Here is a 24,758-nt window from a genome sequence, read left to right on the forward strand (position 1 = left end):
ACAAATGTGGTGATGTGTGTATAGATTAGTGATAACAGATGAGCTGAATTTGTAATTCTTTCGATGACTTCTTAAAAATGTATTTGTAAAATTGCAACAGGGATTCAGGAACTTTAAGTGTGTTATGAGTGCAACATCAACCTTTCTGAGCAAACCAGTGGCGTGCTGATGGTCCTTGCAGACACACATCCATTTGATCAAGATACTGCAGGTAGTATTTTTATCTGGAGGTTATCCTCCCCATTTAGCAGTGAGCTTTAGTTAAGTCAGCATCTCACGTTCATCAGGCTAAACCCCTGTAAAAACTGTTGTGTTTGTTTCCTGGAGAGCTCTGTTTAAGTTCCTGCCATCACAGCATTAAGGGTTAATTTAACAGGAAAAATAAAGCGGTGGTTTGAAAGAGGAAGTTCTTGTAGATCAGGTATCATCTGTAGGTTTGTATGTTCAGAACAGGACCACGTTAGCAGGAAGTAGATGATTCATTTAGAAAAAAAATAATTCTGGGTAGGGAAAATGCAGAAACGAGCTTCCTCTTAAAATATGTGGGTATATATTTAAATATACATCTATACAAAATTCTTCCCTATTCTGTTCCATCCCTTGTGGTTTCACAACACAAAGATTCATGTAAAATACTGTATTTCACTTGCTCCTGAAAAGAAGCCTGAACTGTTTCACACAAGTTCATACAAAATTGAACCTCAGAGAATAATTAAGACACTTCAGCTCTCCAGAATTGCATGGTACGCACAGAAAGTGAAACTGTTTCTCCGTTCTTAAGCCATTTCTTTCTGAAATATTTATGCGTGTTTAGACTGTATGTTATACAAAGTGTGTGTGTTACATGGAAAGCTTTCCTTTTCTGTTGGTGATTTTGATAAATGAACTCAGGCCTTTTCACAAGAGTCTGGCTCGCTGGATTTCAGGAGTGTGAGGCTGAGATCTCTCTTGGATGGTGTGTCCGTAGTGCTGAGTCTCTGCAATAGATTTCTCTTTCTGCTACATCTCAAACCTTCCTTGGCTAATTCCTGCTTTATCTGATTGTCACTACTAGCCCAGTGCTCTTTTCTTAGGACCTTTTGATTTTGATTCCTTCATGTTCTTTCTTTACCTAAAATGTAAAGGATTAGTAATACAGCCCCTTAGTTTTCATTCTTCTTCTTCACTCATCTCCCAGCTATTCCGTGGAGTTCTCTGTCTTCCCAAACGTGATGTACTAAAATAACTTTGCTTTTATGTACTCATTATGTGAAAGTTTGCCATTTGTGTCTGAATCCAAAATAGGAAAAACAACAACTGTTGTTCTGCTGGTGCATGTAACAGAGAGAATTAATAACCTTTTTCTTGTGTGAAAGTCACAGTCACGTGCCTAATACAGCAGAAGGTGTAACAGTCAGCCTGTGACTTCATAAGGTTAATGCTGAAACTTCGTGTGAGTAATGCAGCCTCTGGTAATTCAGAGTAAACTTTTCGAAGAATCCTTTATGCTTTGTGAAGAAGTATTTAGGCATTTGCTTCCCTTTGTGTGTGTGCATGCATGTGTGCACTTCTCTATTATTGCAGTTTAGGCAGTGTAGGGAATTTCTCATCCTACTTCTGTGGAATTTAACTTTTTATGGAAATGTAACGACAATTTCCTGTGGTAGTGGACAAATGTAGCAAAATGACACGCTAGCTGCCTTGAAAGGTGTTATTTTCTGTATTTCTATTTAGCTAAGACAGCTTGACAGTTAAAATCTAATCTTCTTTGACTTGTAGATTCAAGATGCAGCAAGTCAAGGCTTGAAATTTGTTGGAATTATACCTCAGTACCGTTCCCAAAAGAACTGTCTTGTCAGCTCCTCTCTGACACCCGCCAGTAACAACTCTGTGCAATCAAGAGATAATAAAAATGTTTCAAATTGCCCTGAGGATCAGGCTTCGCTGGATGGCGAGAAAATAGACGGCATTAATGGATGCAATACTCAAGCGCCAAGTGAGGAGAGTGCTGACCAATGTGCCACATCCAGGGAAGGCTGGAGGGGTGAAGGACAGGCTACTGAGGAGCCCAATTTCAAGTCTGTGAAGGGCAACGAAGAACAACCTGAGAGCCCGAGCATCAGAGAAGCAACAGACACGCAGAATGGAGTTGCAGAGAACGAAGTGCCAGCACGAGGCTCAAAACCACTTACTGGCAGTAAGTATGGCAGTGACCTCTAATACTTAAAAGCCAAGTTTAAAATTGCCTCAATTATGTTCCCAGCTCCTTCGGGGCTGGGAACTGAGTGCTGTAAAAGCCAAGAATGGGTGCACCAACTGAACCACTTAACCCCATTTCAGCATTGTTACGTGGTTCGCAATCACTGAGGGTAAGTCGGATGGCAAATGAAGAGCTGATACAGCCAGGTGCAACTGTGTTATGTCCTGTTCCTGTGCCTCAGTGGAAAGATTTATTTTAGTCCGCTGTTCAGCTGAACTGGTTGATTTCTGGATTTGTTGTGATAATCTGAGAACTCTGGTTATTTGGTATCTGGAAATCAGCAGTTATTTCTGTTAATGGTTCATGTTCGCTAATTCATAATAATGGTCCTTGTGGAAATGGTGTTCCTAATAATTTACCTTATGATTTTCATATTTTTGAAGGTTATTTTTCACAGACCACTTTTCTTTTTTCACTTCTTTTTTCTTTTCTTTTTTATTCTTTCTTTTTCAATTTTTCTTTTCTCTTTTTTCTTTTCTTTATTCTCATCTCGTCCCATCCCTTTCTCTTCTCTCTCTTTCCCCCTTTCTCTCTCCCTTTCTCCTGTTCTTTCTCTGCTCTGCTTTGATTTATATCTCTTCTGATATGCTTTCCAATCTTAGATGTCATTTTATATCATCTAAAAAAAAATAATCTCAGCTGAGGACTCAAAGTTCCCTCCTTAAGGTGTTTGTTTTTCAGAGGTTAATTCAGTAGCAGAAGTTGTAGTTTAAAATAGGATGTAAACCAGAGTAATTTATAAAATCAAAAATCATCAGAAAAAGATTCTTGTCCCCTTTTCACTTTAAATCTCTCTTTCCTATATTTGTCTACATCCTAGAAGAGATTGTGTGCACTTATTTCTATTACTTCTTTACTTACTTTCCTTACGAGTTATAAATCTACATAAGGAAATTCCATCTACATTCCTTTGAGCTGGTACTGTCCTTGACTTCAATTTATCGCTGTTCTTCATGTTTTACATAGATTCAGTCAAACAATCCTGGCCCTTTGGGGATTTTATAATGTAGGACTGAGAATGAATATGCATTCTTGGACTATTAGGACTTGGACTATTGTCTTGGTTTCCGTTGCATTGTCATGTAATTAGGTTTTTGTCACCAGATTTGGATCATTCTTCAGTAACCTCTCGCTATACGATCCTCAAATTTTGGGGGCAAGGCAGCAGCCAGGTTTGGTCAAAGCACTGCTATTATTTGAATAATTTCTGCTGTTTTATGCTAGAAACTTACTCATTATAGAACCCCTTTGAGTTCTGTAGTTCTTCTTTCTCTTTTTATATATCCTGTCCTTGAGAGAGTTAACCTAGCAATTATCTTTTTGATGCTACTCTCTGCACTGAACTGTGGAAATTGTTTGCTGCAAGCAACCATGTTCTTAATATTTCTGCATAGTGGGAAGCTGACCACCTCAAATCTTCCCAACCTTCTGTCTGAGACACCCTAGCTGAGTTTATTACAGCTTCTGATTTGCCAGATAAGAGGTTTTATTTAAAAAGATGTAGTTAGTTTCCTTATTTATCTTTCTTTCTCTGAGTGCTCTTTGGCCTTATTTATTTTTCATGTATTTTTACTGGTGAGTTATGCAAATACTTTCCAAGAGTAAAAGTCTGAGAAGGCACTTTTATATGACAGAAAATGAAATAGCTCCCCTCCAGTAGGATTTTCCCAAATCTATTGCCTATACAACATTGCTGACTTCTTTATTACTCTGGTATGGCTTTTTGTTATTACAGCACTCCCTCTTCCTCCCATGGAAAATGTATTTCAGTCTTTGGCACCAGTTCTTCATCCTTCCTTGGGAACATGAAGGTAGAAAGTACCAGGTGTTTTTTTTCCCGGTTACCCTACTTATTCCATAGGAAGTGATCACTCTTGAACTCCTTCTTCCCTACATTAAACTTTGTGGGGGGGAGTGATATTTACAATTTGTGGGATCTTAATTTTGTCCTTTCATTTAGGTTTTGTACTCTTTAAGAGTTATTTTTATGCTGCTTCATATTTTTTTTCTGAATATTTTGTAATGCTGATTTAATTGCCTTTTGCTTAAAGGGCTCTGAAAACACCACTGATAATTATTTTTGAACAAGGCACAAATATTCCAATGCTGTGTCCCAAAGTGCCGTGTTATTTACAACCAAACTGGAGGTGTATTTGTCCATGCTTGAGCAGTCAGGCTGCCTGGGGGAAACTTTTGTCAGTAGTGACCGGAACAGTGGGAAGGACTGGTGTAGCAATGGTTGCAAAACCAAGTCAACCACTGAAAGACTCCCACACGTTTTAAACGCGTGTTGTCAACAGCCCAGTGTCAAATCCAAATTATCATCTCCCTATGGGTTTCCAGTTCCATGATTTACTGTTGTTAGTAAAGTGTCTTCGTATACACCAAAAGATCTCAATTTCCAACATGAGTTTGTTTTAGGGGTCAGAATCCAACTGATTGCAGAACTTCTATATGTATGCTCTTTTGAGGTAGGATTTCCATCGTTTTGTTCTTTCTAAGCAGTTGGCAAACATCAAGAGGAGCCATGTTAATTATTCCTTTTAATTCTATTTTAATCACGGTTCATGTCTGAGATCTTTAGGTCTCCTTCTCATGTTTGGTTATATAGTGAGCTTCCTGCTTCCAAGTGCTGCCAGCATCTCCTTTCTGATATTATTTTCATTTACACACTTCATGCTCAGAGACGTTTCTGTTAGAGAGCAATCTTAGCATATATCTTGACATTTCTTTCTTTATTTTAATATTTGAGATTAGAATATAATAACTTGGAAAAAAAAGAGGAGCTTGTTGAATGAATGGATTTCACTTGATGTTTTTGCCCTTTTTATTTATTTAGAGGGATTTTTTTGGCTCTTGCAAGTCAATAGTCAATCTGCACTTAAATTTACTTCCAACCTCAGAGCTGTGAAAGCTCAACTTTGCTGTCAACGGTGACTTTTTTTCAGTTGTAAGAGGAGATATGGAACAGAGTCTAGAAAATGTTCTCATTTTTGAGCCCGTTCACAATTCTACTTTCAAGATTCATTTGCTGTTGTGTCAATGTCTCGCCTTGGCTCAGACCCAGAGTAAATCAACTAACCAGCTAGCATTGTCTCTCTATTTATGATTCATTGTGTTTTCTTTAGATGAGCCTACTGCTTGCTGGTTCTGTGCCATAGCATTATCAAAAACAAGTTATTTAATGCTTCATTTTAATGGCCATGATCTGTGTAATGCAGTTGCTCCTAAATCTGCAAGATTTCATGTTTGAACCAACCTCTTTTAAGAGTGCATTCAGTAGGCAAAAAGAAGACAAAAAATGTGCCTTAAGTTTTAGTGATATTGTGACTTGTATGGTACTTAATGCAGTTTGTGGAGCTTCTTAGGGTTTGTATCTTTGTTTATCCTGGTAACCGTAGTGGGGGGACTGTCCATTAGTACACAAGTATGGTTACCTGAAAATGTTTTATTATCAACAGTGAATCCATTGTTAGTAACAAATATTGTAAGAATAATCAAAGTACTGTGTTGGATTTGGGGTTCCTTCTGTGCTGGACACTGCAGAAATGTAATAAGGAGAAAAACATGTCCCAAAGTATTTGCAGTTGCACCTTATAGTCAGACGAGGCCAAACAGTGGGTTCTGCATTGTTTTAGCTGACATACCATAGTGTGGCTGTTGTCTTACTCCCATTTTTACTTTCTGTTAGAGACAGAGATCTTCGCGCTCTTCAACAAGCCTAAAACCCCCCAGAAATGCAGCCAGTATTACACGGTGACCATCCCTATGAGGATCTCCAGGAACGGGCAGACTGTCAACAGCTTAGAAGCAAATTGGCTGGAGCACATGACAGATCACTTCAGGAAAGGAGGCTCCTTGGTAAACGCCATCTTCAGCCTGGGAATGGTAAATGGTATGGAAATTACAGAAAGCATTATGTTGTGATTGTTTTCCTTTCCCCTCTAATAGAGGTCATTATCTTTGAAGAGAAGACATTTGGGAGGTGCTTTTAATATAGGCTTGGGGCATATTTGTTTTAAATCATCCTATTTCAGTGAAGTGGAATGAAAGCACAGGAAATATTTTGGCATCTGAATAAGGAAAGCTGAGATCATGTATTTTATAAACATAATAGAGATTCTGTAACTGCAGAAATACACAGACTTAATCAACAGTACCAAGTAAAATGAATTAAATTACTAAGATTGTAAAGCAGATGACATAAATGGAAGAGTGTCTTTCCTCTTAGCTCTCTGGCCACACGCTGTGCCTGGGTCTGATGCTAGGGCGGTATAAGGACCCTCTAGTCTTATCTGGCCAGTATCTGGCCTTTTACTCCCAGTTCTTGCAGAGGATATTTTCATATTTATGGAACAATATTTTTATAAAAAATGTCTGTGCTTCTTGTTTCATCCTAGTGATACGAGTTTCATGTGTGTGATGAGTCAATGATGGTATTATTAAGATGAAAAGACTAAAAACCGTATTTTTGCATGCTGTGAAAATGTAGCAGTGAATTCAACTTCATACTGTATGCAGCCAATCTGTACTACATTCCTGGCCACCGGGGTATCCCTGCAGACAAGCCTGTTGCACAAAGAAAGGTTTTGGTGCATAATAGGGATCTTGGAGACATGACCATGGGGACAAATCAAGGGAAGTACTTGAACATCGAAATGTTGAACTTGCAGCCAAATTAGTTTTACTGGAAAATTATGTGACTAGTATACTGCCCAGTTAAAATGCTTATGGCTGAATGCTGTGAATGCTATGAACCTTTCACCTAATTTTGGTTTGTTTTGCATTCTTCAAAAGGGATGTGGTAACCCATAGATTGGGCCCTGCTACTAAGTTCCATGGGTTTGTGCCACAAAATTATAGGAGAACTGCTTCGAGAGCATCTTCTTCCCATTTTGCTGCCAGTCAGAATTCCAGGACCTGTGATAAAACACACTGATATTAGTTGGTTCTGGTAAAAGTCAATTGGGAAATTAATAAGCAATCCTATTTTTTTGTTTTGTTTTGTTTTGTGGCAAGTAGCAAAAAAAAAAAAAAAAGAAGGGCTAAAGTTCAGTCGATGGAATGCTTTCGTACAGCTTCCTGGAAAGCCTAATTGTTAGTTAACTTATTTAAAGCCATGGTCATTTATTTTATGTGTATAAATTGCAACTCATCAAGGCAAAACTAATTGGCTGTATCAGGCTCAGTGTTTTCTTTAATAAAATCTGCTTATCAATGTACTCTAAAATGCTTTAAACACAGCATTTTTCTGTTATTTAAACTTCTAAAGTTCATTTATATAACAGCTCTGAGAGAAGTTCATGTACTTGGACACCCCAGTGAGGAGTGCTGGATAACTGCCTACAGACATAGATAAAGTAAGCTTGAAGATGACATGAAAGTTTCTATGCAAACAGGACAATGAATTATATGAAAGTGGACAGATTCATGCTTAATTTAGATTAGAGACTGAAGATGAGCAATTAATAAACATTTTTTCCTTTAGCGTCTTCCAGTTTCAGGAAGAACAGTTTTAGTAGCCAGGAAGCTCAGAGTTAAGGCTTTTAAAAGGGTATCAGTTAAAACTCTTGCATTAACACGCTGTGACTATGCCCGTGCTATTAGAAGGATATTTGCTAGGAACATCTGTAAGTCACTCTCAGTTGCAGTTAAGTGTTTGTGATTTAAATCCTAACATTTTCCTATGCTGCAGAGCAGTGGAACAGATTTTTCAGTCTTACACCAACCAGGGTAGGAAGGCAGAAGAAAGAGGAGGCTGAGGGCTTCTTGTCTTTTTTCTAGTCTTTTAAGGCAGCCTATCCATCTCCTCACAGTTGATCTCTGTATTCACTGATTAATCCCTTTGCAAATCAAGGTAATATTAGCATACTTTATCTAATTGCTTATATACATTTCTTTGTTCTGGGAACTGGTTTTCTCTTTGCCTTAAAGTACGAATTCATTATTTTGCTTATTAGACTTAAAAGCAGAGTTATTATCTTCTTCCCCCTTGTCCCTGGAATGCCCACTGAAGTAAAGATTTGCAGATTATCAGCAGACATAATTTGTTTCTTCCTTCTGCCAACAGTTTAATAATTTGTATTTAAAAGAATTTTAAAGTTCACTGATAGCAACTGTTTATTTTTGCTTATCATGCCATATAATAATAAACAGAGATACAACACACTTGCAAATTACAAAATGTAAACCATGGAGTGTTACACCATACATTCAATGTTTTCAGACTTTGCTAGTAAGTTAGAAACAGCAGCATAAATTATTTAAATTTGGAGTTGTTACTACTTGCTGTTAACTTCATCCAACTCATGTCATTGCTAATGCTGCCTGTAATCCCAGGTGTAACTGATGCTGGCAAATGTGAAGTGATCTGAAGTGATCTGAAGTGATCGTAGGACTTCACCCATTCCCTGTTCTAGTGAGAAGTAAAGACCATAGCAGCCAGGTACAAATGAATACCACTGAAAATGGAAAAGAGGTAACAGGAAGGATCTGTTTCTTTCCTTTAACAGTAAGTTTTCAGTCAGCAGTGTAAGAGTAGGTGAGGATGAGAAGAGAGGAAGAATCAAAGCTATGTTTTCATGCATTAACAGAGTAATTACTAGCTTTATCATTTTTAATTGTTTTGAACTACAGTTCTTTAAATACTGGGCATTCTTGTATTTGTTTTACCGTTGTCTGTAAATTTCCTGGCTTTCAAGCTTAGAAAAAGCCAGCCAACCAGCCATAAAACATTGACAGGGCTTAAACAAAATATGAGTCCGTTGGAGGAGGAAAGTAGTCAGGTTTTTAGGGGAGCAAGTTGATTGTCTCTGTTATATTTGCACTGCTGCTGACAGAGATGAACCAGTGATGCATTTGGCCAATTATTTTCACCTTATCCACTGAAGTGGCTGGAATTTTTATCATCCATATGGAATTATTTTTTCTGCTCATAGTGAAGGTGAAAAGGTTCAAGGGAGGGGAGGAATATAAATTTGAAGCAAAGGCCAACATTCAGATCACATTGCACATAGAAGCATAGAACCAGATAGCTGGTTTTCATCTCTGAGAGCACCAGCAGCCTAAAGGTTAGTTTCCTAGATGAGGGAGATTTGTAGTTCAAAGACAACACAGTGAAAATTGTTGCATGCTAGAAAAGCTGTCATAGCAAAGAAAGATTTTTTTTTACCATATACCTCTTGTAAATCAGAAGCCAGAACATCAAAATAGCTTTTTGTCAACAGAGCTACATCAAATATTTATACAACCAGTGAAAATAGCTTTTTGTGCACAGTGGGATACCTTAATGAAAATGCAGTGGCAATAGAACATTTTCAGAGGAGGGACAATGATTGTAACCTCTGTGTTCTGAGCCTTTTCTTTAAGGAAGTGTGAAGTTATGTCGGTTCAAGAGTAGAGACTGGGAAATAATGGCATAAACAGCAATGTCAGTAGCTTGTTTTATTGGCATTACTTATTGCCCTATTGCAAGTGAATTAATATTTGGTATCATTAAAGACCTTTTTAATGTAGGCTAAGTTCCAGGAAATAATATTGTTAAGCAAGGCTTTACCAAAAGAGTATACAACCACACCAGAATCAATGAATACTTATTTGTGAGAAACAGTGGAAACTGGAAAGACCGACTCACCATCTAAAGCTTCGGATGGCTGATCTTTGTAGGCTGGTTAGGTAAGATTCAGCCAAATAAATGTTGGAATGTGCCATGCAGGTGTCTGCATGAGTTATCACCCAAAATTGTCACTCTAATTGGTGTAAAATAGGCCTAGGCCAAGACAGTCTGTGTTGTGATTCACCTTGTCCCACATCAGACATAGAAGAGATGGGTGGGTACTCTGAGGTGCATGATGTAATGACAGAAGACCTAGGAAAGGCTGAGATACCTAGCGCCTCCTTTGCTAGGTCTCAGAGCTTAGGGGCAGGGTTCAGGGAGGTGCAGGACTAGCAGCAGTGGATGAAGATCGAGACAGGGGTTGCTTGAATTCTGAGACCAGATGGTCTGCATCCAAGGTGCTGGGAGAGCTGATGGTGTTTTGAGGTCACTCTTATTCATCTCTGAAAGGTCCTGCAGATCAGGGTAGGTCCCCAACACCTGGGAAAAGCAGAGGTTGCACCCGTCTTCAAAAAAAGACCAAAAAGACAATCCAGCCTCACTTCTTTTCACTGGAAAAATCGCTGAGTTGCCTTGAAACACATTTCTGGAGACATGAAGGAGAGGAAAGTCATTGTGAATAGTCAGCAGGGATTTAGCAGCAGCCTGTATGGGAAGCCAACTGGACAGTTACAAACAGCAGGTTGCACAGCGGGGCTCTGAGGGTAATGATTACAGGTCGTGCTTTGAGTACCACAGAGATCTGTCCCGGGATCTGCTGTGTCCAACAGCGCTAGCAGAGCTGCAGAGGAGGCGAGGGTGGGTGCTTCTGCCAGGTTTGCAGACGATCCCGTGCTCAGGGTGCGGTTGATGTGCATCAGGGTTGGGCTGCTCTTCAGAGGGACCTGGGCAGGCTGGAAGAACAGCCCAGCAGGAGCTGCTGGAAATTCAATGAGGACAAATCTCCTGCCTCTGGGCAGGGAGAGCTCCTTGCACACACGCAGGCTGGAGACTGCCTGGCGAGGCAGCAGCTCTGGTGCAAGGGCCCTGGGCGGTGTTAGTAGGTGGCAAGCTGAGCATGAGTGGCTGGAGCACGTGTCCTGTGAGGGAAGACTGAAGGAGATGGCTTTGTTCAGTCTGGAAAAGGGTCAAATTTGGGGGTTCTAACAGTGCCTGCTAGTGCATGAGGAGAATATTAAGAAGACAGATATCCCAAATAGATGCACCCTTGGCTGAGGTGCATGGTTGGAGGATGAGAAAGAATGTGTGTAAATTGAAACAAGCCACATCCTAGCTGGATGTAAGGAAAAACTTTTTCATCATAAGAACAGTCAGACTTTGGAAGAGGCTGCCTGGGAAGTTATATGGTCTCCATCCTTGAAGGTTTTCAAGATACAACTGGGTAAAGCCCTGAGCAACTGGGTTTGCTCCTGCTTTGAACAGGAGATTGAACTGGAGACATCCTGAGGTCCCCATCCAGCTCAGTTACTCTGTGAACCTATGAAGCTGGGTACTGAATGAAGTAATGCTTATTTCTCTGCATCAGTTGTAAAAGAGAGACTTGGGTGGCTAATTCAACTGTAGACATCCATGCCATAAATATGTAATGCCAAGTGATGCAAATCTCACCTATAGAACATAGTTTGTAGCCTAAGTTGCTGCAGACTTTGTAGGATCTGTGGGATAAAGGTATTGCAGGGAGACTCAGTGCCTCTCTTTGCAGATCAATGGATTTTAGGATGGACAGGGTGTAGCCTGTGACCATAATCCCTGTACACCCAACAAGGAAGTGCAGTCAACTTTGTCTGCTCCCTGTAGGGTCTCACGAGCTCGGCTGTTAGTTTCTAAAGCGTTGCCTATGTGCCGTAACGCTCACGTGTGTGGGAGCTGCGAGCTGTGCAAGTGGGACGCGCAGCGGAGCGGAGCACGGCGGATGATTTATGAGAGCGTAAACACACGCATGCTGATTGTGTTGTGATCGCTTACTAATTGGCTAAGCAAATGTGTGGGCAGAGCTCAGGCTGCAGTTGTGCCAACAGTGTGACATTGAATTTCATGAACAGGACTCGCTGTGGAGAGGCGAGAGCACTGCTAGCGTACCAAGCTTCCCTTACAAGACTCCGATGTCTGTGTGTAGTGGATTCATGGGATTCTGCTTCTAGCCCTGGGTGCTGTCCTGCGAACCCCATTTTAGCAAAGCAAAGGGTTATTTGTATGCTGTGCATCCTAAAATAGATCTGGGTGTGGGCTGGGGTGTTGGGATGCGATGTATGGCACAGAAGTTGGGTTGGTTCCCACTTTGAAATGTAGGACCTAACAAAATGCCATTTCTGTATAAAATATGGTAATCGAGGCTTGTGCCTGTTTGGATGTGACAAGCTTGTTCTCCCCATGTTTTCCAACCTGTAACCCAGCTATTTTAGAGATCTTACCTGCTATTTCACAGCAAAAATGAATGTTCACCTCACTGAGATGAGAAATCTACCTAATCCACATAGTCCCAAAGAGAGTGGGAATTATTAAATGGTTTACAACTTTCCTCCTCCTCAACAGAAATAAATGATTAATCTGGTTTTGTGTTAGCTATGAGTATTTGCATCTGCTCATTTGTAACTGAATGACTGGATTGAAACTTCAGCAAAAAAAAGAGCAGTGGACCATGCACATCGAAGCAAGGGGCTGTGCAGATGCTTTACACCTGCAACAACAGTCTTGCCACATATATTTCTAGACAGGAGCCTTCAAGCACAGGAGTTTTTCATGGGCTTTGCATTTCTGAATAATAAACTGAGTATAGGTTATATGAAGTGTTGGCTAGGAGTCGTGTTGACAAGGGTAAGAAGCCTTTTAATACTCTTCACTCTTCCTTTGTGAAAACTGATAGTGAGTTTGATACGTGTTGTCTTACCTACAAGTCAGTTTGAGGGTCTATCAGTTTGGCATGTGTGCTGCAAGGAACACTGTTTTCCTAAAAATGCAAAGAAACTATTGTGTAAAATACAACACTCAGGCCGGGGATGAGCAAGGTCTTTATAATCAGTTGTACAGGGTAAATGTGTTATTTAAACCAGGAAGGCAGGCTGAGGAACATGCTTGTGACAATGTGACAGGAGTTCTCTCTGTTGATAAAGAGCACAATACTGTTTATGTACTGTTTGTTAGAAAAGGCTATTATTTCATCATTTATCTTACTTTAGCAAGGAAAGGTAAGCCAGTTTTTCCAATTAGTTGGAGTCTATTGTGTCACGAAGCTGATAAAAAATGAGGGCTTGCCTATGGGAGTGGCTGCTGATAATCAAGTATACAGCTAGGTTCAAGGAGAAAGCAGTGCTGAAGTAACTTGGATAGTATGTGGAGTCTGAAAAAGGGCTGAACATGCTGGGAATACAAATGAGAGTAGAGAGCCACTAAGCCAGATGGTCCAAATGCCTTTACAAATTGATGAAATAGTTATGAATGTATCTTTTCTTTCACAGCATTCAGATATGCCAGATCATCCTTTGTCCGTGTAGATCATGGTAACTGCGGTGCCTGATCCATGGATAGGGTTTGGACTTGGGAGGTTGCATGCATGATGTTAATATTATCAGAGTACCTACAAAAGCCTTTGAGAAGTTGATGCAACATAATGCATGGTCTTCAGCCTGCAGATGTGTGTGTAACTTCATTTAGGTACTGCAGAACTGAGGGCTGAACTCATTGTGCCTGCTCAGAATGCAAGAGCTGTGTCTTTTGATGACAGACTCTGGAGTAACAGAGTGGACGGTGGTGGCTGCTCTTAAAAACTGCTAGAGATCTCCGTTTCATTCATTTAATATAGCTGGGCTTTCAGATGAAGGTCTACGCACTTCTCTTATTAACATGCCTGGAGCAACATGCTGTTAATGAATTCAAATGCCTCATTACACGTGGGTTGTCTTCCGTAGAGCTTACTCGTAACCCTGCGTTTTCACAGATTCCTTTCATGGAACAACGGATGGAGTGTTTCTCTTTGAAGATGTTGCTGTGGAAGACGGTAAAACCATGCAGGGCTATGATGCTATTGTTGTAGAACAGTGGACTGTGCTGAAGGTACGTGTGCAGTTTTTCTTTGATTTTCTTTTTTTTTTTTTTGTAAATCAAATCACTGGGTGGAGGCGGACTTGCATATTTACCTGTCCTTCAGCAGTAGCATACAGGTGACTGAGGTACTGGGATCAGCATTAATAATGTCAGCTAACCACACCCTGGTTTGGAACAGTGCTCTTCTGATTTTCATAGAATCATTACGGTTGGAAAAGCCCTCCAAGATCACCTAATCCAACCATCCCTCTACCACCACTGTCATCCACTGAGCCATGTCCCTACCACCACATCCAGCCTCTCCTTGAACACCCCCAGGGACGGTGACTCCACCACTCCCTGGTCAACCCGTCCCAGTGCCTGACTGCTCTTTCTGAGCAGAAATGTCTCCTCATTTCCAACCTAAACCTCCCCTGGCACAACTTAAGGCCATTCCCTCTTGTCCTAAATTTTTTTGACATTTGATGCTATTTTGATCCTTTCCATACTTTATTGGGTGAGTGGGAAGAGGGGGCAACGTGTGTGGTGGTGTGCAATGAAACTCAGGGCTGTCTGTCCCAAAAATACAGGTGTTTGTTAGATGAATTGTAGAGTATCTCCATTGGTTGCGAGGGCAATATGACCATGAGGGTCAGTGTAGTATTGCAGTTAAAAAGGCTGTGGCCCTTTACATGCAGTAGGAGTGCAGAAATTATCACATTTACTTCTGTCTGACCTCCTTTATATGCTGAAAAAAATGTATGTTCTGGGTAGATCCCTGAAAACAAACTGTGCATATCATAGGTTGACTATTTATTGATCTAAATGCACACTCAGATCAGTAAAACCACCGTTCAGATCAGTCAATACAGATCTTCCACAGCAAGTTTGGTACGCAGGTAGGTATTTAAAAAACTGGGCTTAAAATACTTCACAAAAAGAAGCAAAAAGATCACAGGGGTAAAGAAGAAATTGTTGGCTAGCTTTCAGATTTTTTTTTTGATTTATTGTTAAATTACTCTGGTCTGCCAGAAATATATTTTAGGTATCTATAAAGGCGATGCTTGATCTTCCAGCTTAGAATATATCCTAAATGGTGTGAAATCCTAAGAGAGACTTAAGCAAGGCAAATACATGCCAAAAGTATGGATTACTAAAAGTAACGAAAATTGGGACAGATGCTAGACGAAATGTGTGAAATTCCAAGAGGCTAGGGTTAAGAGTTTGGTTATTAGACGATGACTTTGTAGTGTAGCAAGGAATGGCTGTATAATAATGGCTAGAAACTTTTTGAAGAACAGTGTAATGTGTTAACAGCAGTTTTTCTTGTGCTAATGTGTATCTAAAAAATTGAGAGCCCTCATATGGAACTAGTGAAGGGCCAGGTGAAAACAAGCAAAAATAAACTAATTTAGGTCATTCTTTATGCAGCAGAAGGTAGATCTGTAGATCCCATTTCTGGAGAATGCTGTGCCTTCAAAAATTTAGATGGGTTTGGATAGAGAAAGTCATCTCTTCCACAGTTTCTGTCTTCTCTATCGCTATCTATGCATCTGTACAAGCATTTTAGTTCAGATCAGGTGTGCGTTTTGGAAGGGAACCCCCCCCAGGTCCTCTCCACTTACTGTGCCTCACCTCACCAACTGGTTTCAGTAGAAACTAAACCATGTGCTGTGCTGAGGGAATATGTTAAATATTTGGGGCAGGTATCCTACATGCTTGTCCTGATATTACTCTCCCGTAGGTGTCCTGTAGAGCCACATTGGAGGCAGCTTTCGGAGTTAAATGGGTTCTTGGTCTGAATCAGTTTGGCTTTTCTCAGACAACCACCGAGAGGCTCAGAAGGATATTGCAATGGAGTTGCACATGATGCTCCCTACACACCTCGTAGTTTGCTCTTGGTGAACATAAGAAAGTTTGCCTCATGCTACGTGACAAGGACAGCATCTGATAAAGGGAACCTTGTGATGACAGGGACTGAAACTAGGGTACGGTTGAGGAGTATCTTCTGGCAGGGCCCCTTGAAGTGTTAGAGCCCTGGAAGATAGAGCATCATTTGCCCTAATCGTAGCAGCAGTGTGTTTCTCCTGGTTAGCTGTCCCGGGCTGGAGGCACAGCTGGTCAACAGATTAAGGAACCAGCCAACGAAACCCATCTGGTGTGTCCAGAGATGCTGTAGTGCTGCATACCGTGTCTGTGGGAGGGCTGATGTGGAGGATCTCGTGTTCCAGACGCAACATTTGGGAGGTCTGTGTGCAGTTTCAGAAGCTGGCTGGCAGCATGTGCACAACTTGCTGGTGTGATCAGATCGTTCTCTGCTGTAATTTGAAATCTGGATGCTGGCAGTTTCCTGGCAATTCTGCTCTTCTGAGATACGGTGCCCCTCTTTTGGGGACATCATGGGTGCATTACACGCCGATCTGAAAGTGGAGGGAAAAAAGCCTGCTGAAGGAGGCTGAGGTGTGGAGGAACTCTTGGAAAGGTTCTCCCCAGACAGAGACAGAGCAGAGCTGACCACCTCTGTTTTCTTCCCCTGAGATTTAAGTAATTTCCTGGGTATTTCATGTTACGTGCTTTCTGAGATAGCAGACACAGATAAGTAAAGTTACCAAATGCGTGAAAGAAGTACTGGAAGCCAGAAGAATCTGTAGGCACTTGCCCAGTGTCCTGACCAGAAGACCCAGCTGCCTCTCTGTTAAATCCTGTTGGAATTCACCCTTATTTGCTGTAAGCATGGACTAATGAAGGGGCAGAGGGAGGGACTGTAACATGGGAGGAAGGAGACAGAGTTTGGTAGCCAGTAAATGCTTTATTTCTATTATGGGTGGTTCAAAATATTATCAGAGAGAGTACTGGAGCAGTGGAATGCCTCATTATTGTGGAATTTCTTATTTTTTGATATAAGTTTAGCTGTGATTTAGATTAACCTTTCCGTTTGTTATTTTTGTATATACCAAGGCAGCAGCAGAGGCAGTGATGGACAGCATGACATGAATGTGTGTAATGGATCCTAGTTTTAAATTTGCATCAGATATGATTGTCTGGATGAGCTGTGAACTTGTTCAGATGTGGTCTGAACTGTGCGAATTCATCGTGCTGTAGCCCAATTAAGAAGAAACAAATGAATAGAATCCCAGCCACAACAAAAGAAAGCTGTTTAAGACAGGAAGACATACAGCAAGCACGATGCCCTCAGTAATAATATATATATATATATCTGGAGAGAACCTTTCTCACTGAAAAGGTAAAGTTTTGCTGTTTAATCATAAAGGCAAAAGAGAGGGGCTGGCACACCTCTTAGCAGGGAAAGTGCTGCCTTTTTAATTGCTAAGGCTAATAGAAAAAACAAGCTGAACAGTGTGATGCACTGGGTCTGTGTGTAAAATGTCAGTTTGCAGAGGATGTAAAGCTTGCAGCTGTCACAGTATGTGGTCCCGCCAAGCAGCAGACAGGATGTAATAGCTCTGAGTAATTTAACTCTTTCTTCTCAAGCTAAGTAGAGCTGTGACATCCTCTGTGACTGACCAGAGGACTTCTAATGACAAAATGCTGCTCGCATCCCTGTCATTTTAACTGTAGAAATGTCAGGGCATGTTATTTCCACTGCAGTCTCTGAGATCTAGCCCTAAAACTTGCATGATGGTTTTAATTCTGCTTGTGTGGGCAAATGTGTGGAGACAGCTCTGATTAATCAAAGCCTGCATGATTTCCCTCTCCCCAACTCTAATCTGTCACCTTCTCTCCCCCATTAGCCATGACAAAATAGCTAGTACTGTCTTTAAAGTTGTGCTATAATATTTATTTTTGATTTCTTCGTTGTTCTTCTTCTGAAGGCCTGTTCATTCTGAAAATACTCTCCTTAATTTACAGATATTTTCTCACTGAAAATCTTCAGCTTGCGATTCATCACTTTTTTATTTTCTGCTGTACCATATCTCTGGTACACCAGCATGAATACAATCTCAAATATATCACGGTGTTGCCACTTCCCTTTCAAAACTGATTGGGGTCAGTGCCTTCTGTAGACATGGTAAATCTTTTACTGTGTGACATATCAGAAGATTTAAGACTGATCTCTGCTGAGCCTAGGTTGCAAGTTGCCTTAATGTAAGCCTTTAGAAAAATTCTCTGGAAATGAAGATTTGATTTGACTGCAGATTTGATTTAGGTCATACGTCAATTAAGGCAGTTCTGTTTTAGCCATAGACGAGGGCAGCAAAGGAGCTGATGGCGATGGGCATGAAATGCAGTTTTGTGAGTGACCCTTTTTGCCATCCAAAGGGAGTCTGTGTTGTCTGGGCATAGTATTTCAGAATTTTGTCCCTTGCTGTTGTTTAAGTAAAGCTGAACAAAACCTTCAGGAGCCTGTTATCTTTAACAGGTTTTTATAATGGTTTCTTTCTTTTAGGTAAGATCCAAAAGCAGCATAAATGTCTACATATTTGCTTACTGGACTCAGTAGACATATGCTCTATGTAGGATTAAAATGTACAGGTAAATCTTTCATTGTTTTTTTTTTTGATAAATTTAGCGACATAAATTTGGAACTTTTCAATACTTCCTTGTGGTGCTCGAGGTACTGGAATCTGACAACGCGAACACTTCTTCCACCTGAGTAACAGGGACTTGAGATAAATGGGCAGAAAAGCACAGGATTTAAAACAGTCTGTATATAAAAATCACTTCTATTTGTAACGTTTTGCCTAGGTTTGCGACACGATCGCAGGTAAGCGTTAGTTCCCACTCAGCCATAAATCTTTCAGGAAAAAGCGAGCATACCAGATCTGATCCTTCCACTTAAGAAAGGAGCTGTAAAGAAGCATTTCAGACCTCGAATTTTATTCTTTATAAAGTCTCACAAAAGGCACAAGTCTTTTCCTTTTTCACAGCAGGTCATCTTCACCCAGGCAGTAGGGCATTGGCTCATGCACCTCCTTGACCCCGTGCTGCTGCTGGGCAGGTAGAAGATGGGCCTCGGCATTTTGAGGAGCTCAGGAAGCAGCCGCTGGGATGCACACAACCCTGCAAGTTCGAAAAGGGCATTTTTCAAGGTCTCCTCCCCCGTTGACTGGACCTGGGGCTGTGGAGAGTTTGTTCTTTGGCTGAGTTTCTTGCTTGGAAACAGATTATTAGTTTTATAAGGGTGAAGTGGTGCACGAGGCCTTTTTGCAGAAGCCAAAGTCTGTCTGAGAATAAGGTATAACCGAGGGAAATTACACCGGGGAAGCTGTGTGGAGGAGATTAAGCTCGGTGTGGTAAGGCAAGCTGGGTTACACAGGTTCTCTGATAGTTTTCTTTTTTTTTTTTTTTTTTCTTATTTTTGTTTGTTTTTTAATCCAAAGCCAGTTGAAGGATAAATGGAAAACCTAGCACTCATGTAAAGACATAGCACACAAATGTTGCAGGAATTGGGAAACTAGATAAACCAGAGCTATTTAAGAAAACGTATTAATGGACTGCTAGGTCATGTTTATTTCTTGTGCTCCGTGGCCAATTATGTGGAATTGTCCTGTCATGTGGATGCTCCTGTGCGATATTAAGTTTAACACATTTCATAAGATGTTTCCACACTTCCTTTGAGGAGAGCACACTGTGTTCAGCTCGAGGAGCTTTTGCTACCTGTCCTCTGCTTTGATAAATGCAAAGCAGTGCTGCTACACAGACGTGCTTCTGCGTTACAGGTGCAGGCAACACCAGGAGTACTCAAACATTTATTCTTACTGGTTTATACATGTGCTAGAAAGTAGGGTGTGCCTCCAGAGAAGTCACTGAGAGACATGGACTTTGCTGGCAGAGGAGGTTTTTTATTTTATTTCATTTATTCTTATTTTACTCTAGACATGGAGACAGATGTAAATGCTGCTCAGCAGTGCATGTGTGTGCTCAGATTGGGATTGGGCACATTTGAATCTCAGAAAAGCTGTCTCAACAGGATGCTGCCCAGTGCAGTGTTGAAGCCTCATCATACTCTCAAAAATAATTCACTGTGCATGAATTCACATATAACAAGTAATCATTAGTAAGAAGCCTAAACTACATATACCCAGGATAATGAGCAAAAGGCTGCCCGTAGATTTATTCACTCCTGGTTTTTGTTTTGTTTGGTTTGTTGTTGTGGTTTTTCATTGTGTCTTTGGTTTATTTTGGCTTGGTCTTGGGGTGGGGGCGTTGTTTTCCTACAGCACTGCAGGTCTGCTAACAAGGTTCTGTGATACATTATACGCTGTAATTTAGGAGGAGCACAATATTAGAAGAGCGTAGTCCAACTTTTATTGCTGAAACACTTGTGAAACTTTTCATTTGTTTGCAATAAATGGTTTTAATGGATCAGTAGTGTTGCATTATTAAGAGAAGTTCTTTTATGGAACAAGTTTGAAAGAGGAATGGAGAAATCATTTGCCAATTTGGAGCTTGGACTTGGTCTGCTTGTCCCCTTCCTTACCTTCACCAATTCTTCATCCTTCCTACAGTGAAATAGCAAAAGGCCCAGCTCTGGAGCCTTGCAGCCCAGCGGCCAGGTGCACACACTGCCCCCTCAGCGGGATCTCTGTTGTGTGTTGTAAGGAGCTGGGATGGCACACACTGTGTTTGCCCCCACAAAGAGTGGGTTGTGCTCTCAAAGCAGCCATGTTTCTCACTTCCCATCCTCTTTGCCATCTGTCCATAGACCTTAGCGTGCAGTCTGTCGGGATTTGCTCATAAAGGTTTTTATTAGGATTTACTTAATGGGATTTTCAATCTTCCACTCTTTAATCCACGTTGGCAAAAAATATTAAATAGTGACAATCCATAGCTGCCTGGTAACTAAATCACATTCACTTAGCCCAGAAAAGAATGGTTTCTAATGAACTTTTTTCAGTCTCAGAAGAGCTTAGTAGTTGTTGTGTTTATTATCTTGCTGTGGTTAAAATTGCCGCAGTAGGGGGGAGAAAAGAAAAGAAAAATGGTTAATGCCGTTGTTTGTGTGGCTTGCCCTAGATATTATCTTTATCATTTTTTAATCATATTTTTTATTCTTTTCTAATGAGCAAAAGCTTCTGTGAAAGGAAAAAAAAACAATCCTGCAAACAAACAATACAACTATAAATAAAATGAATTCTTTTCATGTGATGGAAGTCAAGGGAAAAGCCGAGCTCAATATGCTCTGGCTTCTTGACACTCAAGGTGTGATCAGAGATTACTTCTCATCTACAGGAGAGTGGGAAGCAAGTTAATTAAAATTTTCCACCCTCTCACTGAATGAAACGTCTCCCGGTTTGAGGCACATTATTTGAACACTTCTTTTTCAGCAGAGAGAGCTCTGGCACCTACTTTCTGCTCCTGGTGGTTTTCTAACCCGAATCTGTTAGGCAGAAAGAGCACGGAAATTTCCTCTGATGAAACCCGGTGCTTGAAATTAAATTTCCTCCATCTGAAGTAATAGTAGATAAAACAATTTTAATACTGTATTGCTCTGTCTAGCTGTCCGGAGGTGTGTGTAACCGTGACTCCTGCTGGTAGGCGAATTCTGGCTGTGGGATGGGGTCACAGCTGCTGATTCAGGAGGGGGCCGGGGAATTCATTTCTTGTGGCTTTCAGGCTGCAATTACCTGCATTGGCAAGGAAGGAGCTAGGAGCCTGCATGAATTACACCTGTTTATTCAGGAGAGACTCCTCCTCTCGTCTGTCACCTTCAAACGAAGGCAATTATTAGGAGGAGTTCGTTCCCCCGGGGACCTGGGAAGAGCTGCAGGGCCGGAGTCCTCCAAAGCAGAGTGGGTGCGGGCTTGGTAAAGGGCCTGTGGAGCTGGGAGGCGGTGTGTGCCTCTGCATAATGGATACACGTCCTTCCTCCCAACAGTCCATGTGCACATCGTGCTGTCAGCCAGCAGCCCGTGCACAAAGCAATACGCCACCTTCTTGTGCCAGTCGCACGGCACTCTTTCAACAGATTTTTTCCCTTTTCCGTATTTTCTTTGTATTTCCTTTTAGCTCAATCGACTTAATTTCCACTAACTTCGCACTTCGGCATGTGATTTACCTTCTCCTTTCCCTTCTGCAGCACTGGGGCTGTGCAGTGCAACCCCATCAGCTGCTTAATCAGGTGCCTAATCCCGGCAGGTCAGACAGGTCCCCGCACAGACAGGTCCCTGTTTCGGAGCCCGCAGGGGCCGCGGGCTGTGGCAGGAGCGGCAGCACATCCCCGAGACAAGCTGGCTTCTGCAGCAGCCCAACGAGCTCTGCGTGGTGCCCGCGTCCTCCCTCGTTGCCGTAATCCTTGTCTGGTTTTTGACATGTTTGTTGGGCATCCTGATGGAAGGAGAAGGGTCTCCTTGGTAAGCACCAACCTGAGGCAACGAAATCAAAATACGAGTCCTCTTTGCATCACAGGAACTTGCTCGGGGCACAAGCGAGGTCTGCCCTGCCAGTCTTTCCTGACCTGCTGTTCTTGCACACCCTAAATGAGTGAGCTCCTGCTGGTTTTTCATTTACAAACACTGTTTGACAGGACTAGGTCAGATCCTATTACGTGGCCTTCCAGGTGCCTCGTGGGGGGCTGGTGGTGGTGGGTGCTCTGACCTTGTTCTTAATGCTCCCGTTTTCATCTGCGTTTCTGGAAGGCGTTGTTGACCAACCTGATAAATCTCAGAGTGTGATTAATCTGTTTGCGAGTCGTTAGCTAATTAAAGGCATCCAGATATGTCATCATTTTTTGCACTACCCTTGAAATCTCAATATTTAAAACCAGTTGTGAAGAGAGGGAGAGCAAGGAGGAGAATGGAAGTCTGGGCAGGCTCTGGACCCACCACAGTCACAGCTGTGTGATCCGTCCTGATCACTGCAGAGGGAAGGAGCCAGAGGCCACGTGGTATTGCTCCCTTTCTCAGGACATCTCTCTCCTCACCTGGAGTTAGCAGTGCTGGTCTGTACCTGCTGATGTAGTAAAGTACCTGTAAAAGTCCCTGAAAGCCTCTGCACAGAAATCAGAGGTGACGTTAGTTGAGCACGCTCTCCTTTTTAAGCAGGAGTGGTAGAGCTTCTTCAGCTATTTGCAATCAAGATCAGGTTTTGAATAGGCATAGTCAGGCAGTTCCTCGGTTATGAAGACATCAAGTGACCTGTAGGGCATGCATTAGAAAAAAGGAATAGCTGAGGTTGGAAATCACCTGAATATTTTGAAATCCCACAGCAGGATTTGGATTAATTCTGATCAAATGACTGTTTCTGCAGAATAAATGGATTTTTTGGAAGAGCTCTGATTAACACTGAGGACATTGTGCTTTGCCCAGTGTTGAGAATTGGCAATTAAAACTCCTTGCGTGCACATGAAACCAGTGCAAGGGCTTGAGCTTTCTGGCAAATCCAATTGTCATCCTGACGGAATACAGCTGGATTTGCAGAGGCCAGTGGTAGCCACTTCTCTGCTTTGCGTTTATTAAAACCTAGTAAATGTGCTGCAGCATCTATTCGCTGAATTAGTGGACGTCATGGCAATTAGACACCTCGCTGGAGCAATCTTTGTTGAAATCACCAGTGTTCTCCATGTGTGAATTGCAGGCTTTGCCGTTTGTTAGGAGGAGCATTAGCAAGGCTCTGTGGTGTGGCTCTGTGACTAAAGCCAGACTTCCACACAGAAAGGCAGTGTTTTGGGTCTCGCCCACGGATTTCCTGATTGGAAATAACAAGGAGGCAATGCGTGCTCCTGGGTGATAAAAGGAATAGACCTGCACTTAGGTTTTGTTTCTGTTGTTGTTGTTGGCCATTCTGGCCGTGCTCTTGGTGCACCATTACGGCGTCACCTAATAGATCCCAGGACAGATCTGCAGGATTTTCTTTAGCCTAGACAAGCACAGAATCTGGGCAAAGCGGTATTGTCTTTATCTTCTTGAATATCTTTTTGCCTGGGAGGAGATAATTGATAAAATACAACGAGGTTGTCTTGTTCAGATCCGGAAACACAGAAAGCTTTATGGATGATTTAGGCGCTATTAAAAAATAAATAAATTCACAGATGTTTACCGTTTTAAGGAAATCCATTTAACACTTAGGATGACCTGGTGGTTGGTCCCGAGTCTCACGTTTTCCTTCCTGCGTAGCTGAACATACAGAATGATTCACTTCAACACAAAAACCCTCTGCCCCTCCCAGAAAACCTATGTGCATTTTTTAAATTATTATTATTATTGTTTTTGCCACAGTGACTGTCACACTCCTAGCCATGATGTTAACTGTTGATTTTTCTCTCCTAGGGAGCCGAGGTGCAGACAGACTACGTTCCGCTGCTGAATTCCCTTGCCATGTACGGCTGGCAGCTGACGTGTGTGCTTCCTACCCCAATTGTGAAGACAAACAGGTAGGGAGGGGGCGAGCGCTGCTTTCTGGCCGTGAAGGCACTGTCTGTGCACCACAAGCAGTTCTCTCTGCAGAGATTTCCTTGCCTGCACACAATAGCTACCCTCGCAAACCCTCCTGCAGCTGCTGGCTGGGTTTCCTGAGCATCACAAGCCACAGAGGGCAGGAAGCACATGTCTGGTGGGCAAAATAATGCAGCATGGCCCTGTGGTTTCTGCATTTATTTTCTGTTTATTGGTTTTGCTTCTGTGTAAAAAGAAAAAATATCCCTTCACTGGATCTCCTAAAAGCCCCACTTAGAGCAAAACCAAAACCTGGGGTTCGGTTTGTAGTGAGATGTTGCCAATTTGGAGGAAATTTATTTTATTCTTAACCAGTGTCTGTCTAATGCTGCTGGTGTACACAGTCTAGCTGAGCAGAACCATGTGAGATGAGCACATCATTACTCTAGGAGCTTTGTTTGCATATATAATCACTGTGGGGGTCTACTTTGCTGTTACTAATATTTGGAGCTTTCAGACGTAAATGCAAGTCACTTAAGCATACTCTTCA

The 24,758-nt window shown here is 41.7% G+C and overlaps 1 protein-coding gene across 1 annotated transcript in view; it reads left to right on the forward strand.

Annotated features, from left to right (window-relative positions):
- Positions 1 to 24,758, forward strand: part of RFTN1 (raftlin, lipid raft linker 1) — a 93,157-nt gene that overhangs the window by 62,015 nt on the left and 6,384 nt on the right. Inside the window, exons 5-8 of the mRNA XM_027451013.3 lie at positions 1,759 to 2,176; positions 5,931 to 6,134; positions 13,789 to 13,904; positions 24,104 to 24,207. Coding sequence (XP_027306814.2) covers positions 1,759 to 2,176; positions 5,931 to 6,134; positions 13,789 to 13,904; positions 24,104 to 24,207 — 842 coding nt within the window. The remainder of the gene's footprint in view (positions 1 to 1,758; positions 2,177 to 5,930; positions 6,135 to 13,788; positions 13,905 to 24,103; positions 24,208 to 24,758) is intronic.

Source organism: Anas platyrhynchos, chromosome 2 (genome assembly GCF_047663525.1).
Source record: "Anas platyrhynchos isolate ZD024472 breed Pekin duck chromosome 2, IASCAAS_PekinDuck_T2T, whole genome shotgun sequence".
NCBI lineage: Eukaryota > Metazoa > Chordata > Aves > Anseriformes > Anatidae > Anas > Anas platyrhynchos.